This window comes from Stylophora pistillata, chromosome 13, assembly GCF_964205215.1.
Source record: "Stylophora pistillata chromosome 13, jaStyPist1.2, whole genome shotgun sequence".
Lineage (NCBI taxonomy): Eukaryota > Metazoa > Cnidaria > Anthozoa > Scleractinia > Pocilloporidae > Stylophora > Stylophora pistillata.
In genome coordinates this window covers 15,444,115-15,446,541 of record NC_142531.1, presented here as the reverse complement: position 1 = coordinate 15,446,541, position 2,427 = coordinate 15,444,115, and the positions used below count along the sequence as shown (strand labels likewise).

Genomic DNA, 2,427 nt, shown 5'->3' with positions numbered 1-2,427 from the left:
TTTAATGCGACTTTTATTCATCGAATTCCTGCGTTTCTGCCGTGAAATTTACGGCGAAATAAACAATTTTTAATGTAAGAGAAAAATCGAGTTTTACGACGAAAGTGTATTTTAAGATTTTGAACTGCTGCTGAATAAAATTCTTTCTTTGTTAGCCTAAAATTTTAAAATCGTTTGTATCTGGCGCATGTCAAACCCATTTGTAGCTTAAAGGTTAAAAAGGGATTGTCACTCACTGAATTGGCTCGCCACTAAGGCTTGTGATCGCCTTCGTATGGAATTATTTTTTGTTGTTGTCAAGTCCGCGTTTTACTAGTCCTCGTTTTAGTAGTCCGCGTTCTTCTAGTCCTCGTTTTACTAGTCCAGTCCAGTCCTCGAAATACCATATGCCCATGAAATAGTAAAATTAAACGAGACTTACCTGTAAGTTGAAGTTTGATTGAGATTCTACCGAGTTATAAAGTGCTGGGAGATTACATGAGATAGCAAGCGCATGCGCCAACTCAGTCTTTAAAAAACTTAATGTGAGTGATTCAAGGCACCACACTACATTAGGGTGGGTGGGAGGGCATGTAATCTCCCAGTACTTTATAACTCGGTAGAATCTCAATCAAACTTCAACTTACAGGTAAGTCTCGTTTAATTTTACTATTCTACCTCGTTATCGTGCTGTAAGATCACATGAGATTTTGAAGCAACACGAACATTAAGCATTGTCATGGCAAAACTTTTATTTTACACGTGTTACTTCACAGTGCTGAGTACCCTGTCAGCAAACATGTTCTCTTTAACAATAGGTTTTTTGTAATACTTGGCAAACGTTGACTCAGAGCACCACCCAGCTGTTTGCAGAATGTCATCAAGACTTACTGAGGCATTGTTGGCTGCAGATGTACTGGCAGCCCTTGTGCTGTGTGATTTAAATCTGGAAGTGTCAATTCCAGAGTCAGTGAGAACATTCTTCACCCACCGGCTTATAGTATCTCTACTAACTTTCCTGAAAGGTTTTTGATAACTAACAAACAATTGGCCTTCTGAGCCTCTTAAGTTTTGTGTTCTTGTTAAGTACTCTTTTAACGTAGATACAACACATAGCGTTTTATCCTCAAAAGCTGTAAGTTTAACAAGTGGGTTGTTAACTCCTGGTCTACTTTGCTTCAGGTGTCCCACAAGCTGGAAGGTGTAGCAATTATTTGAAAAAGACATGCAGTCAATATTCAACATATGTACTGTCTGACCTCTTTGGCCAGAAACTAATAAAATTAACACGAGTTTCAGTGTCAGTTCCTTTAATGACAATGTGTCCACAGGGGATAGAGACTGGAGATATTCCAGGACAATTGACACATCCCAAATTTCTGTGTATTTTGGTCTTGGAGGTTTTTCTTGAAAAATGCCTTTCATCAGCCTGGACACTAATGGGTGTTTTCCTACACATGTCCCATCCTCTAAAGTAACATAGCTAGACAAAGCACTTCTGGCAGTGTTGATGGCATTGTATGTAAGGCCTTGTTGATATAGCACAGTGAGAAAATCAAGCACAGGCACTACAGATGGTTGAGTGTGATCGATTTGCCTCTGAACAGAAAAGTTTTGCCATTTCTTGATGTAGGTACTGTGTTGTTTCTTTGTTCCATTTCGCCATAAAGCCATGATGAGCTTTTCAGGTGCTTGTGAAATACCCTGATCCTGGATGGACTGCCAGACAGGAGACATGCCAGCATAGTCAACTTCTTTCTCAAGGGGTGAAACTTCTGGGGAGAATGCGACAGTGAAAGTAGGTCCTGGTGCTTTGGCAACACAAAGGGAATTGCAATTATCATTCTCAGAAGTTGTGGCCACCAAACTTGAGTGGGCCAAAATGGTAAGATCATGATTCCCTGTGGTACTTGATCCTCCAAAATTTTTTGTAAACATCTGTGAATTTGACAAAAAGGTGGAAAAGCATAAAAATACAAGGAATCCCAGCTAATAGTAAATGCATCCACAAAACAAGAGGCTGGGTCAGGTTTCCAAGAGACAAACCTGGGGAGCTGTGTATTAAGTCTACTTGCGAATAGATCAATTTCTGGGATGCCCCAAGGGGTAGTTATTTGTGTAGAGATCTCCCTTTTTTAAGGCCCATTCAGTGCGGTCATTAAATAAGCGGGACTCTTTGTCAGCCTCAGTGTTTTCTACTCCAGCAATGTGAGTTGCTGTTAACCAGGTGTTGTTATTTACACACCAATCCCATATGTCACTTGATTGCAACTTGGAGATTTTGTTCCACCCATAGCATTAATATATGTTACAGCTGTTGAGTTGTCACAAAGTATTTTGACATGCTTATTATTTAGCATTTTACCAAATGCTTGCAAGGCGAAGTGAATTGCCTTCAATTCTAACTCATTGATGTGCAATTGGCTTTCTGTAGCAGAACACAAGCCT

The 2,427-nt window shown here is 39.8% G+C and overlaps 1 protein-coding gene across 1 annotated transcript; it reads right to left on the bottom strand.

Moving 5' to 3' along the window:
• Nucleotides 1–591: 591 nt before the first annotated feature.
• Nucleotides 592–2,398, bottom strand: LOC148717820 (uncharacterized). The gene has a single exon (XM_088742555.1). It carries the CDS (start codon nt 1,915–1,917, stop codon nt 745–747), a length of 1,173 nt encoding a protein of 390 aa, XP_088598681.1. The 5' UTR covers nt 1,918–2,398; the 3' UTR covers nt 592–744.
• Nucleotides 2,399–2,427: the final 29 nt, after the last annotated feature.

What these genes read in the sequence shown, in the direction of transcription:
- LOC148717820 (XM_088742555.1), bottom strand. Translation starts at nt 1,917, where the DNA reads ATGTTTACAAAAAATTTTGGAGGATCAAGTACCACAGGGAATCATGAT.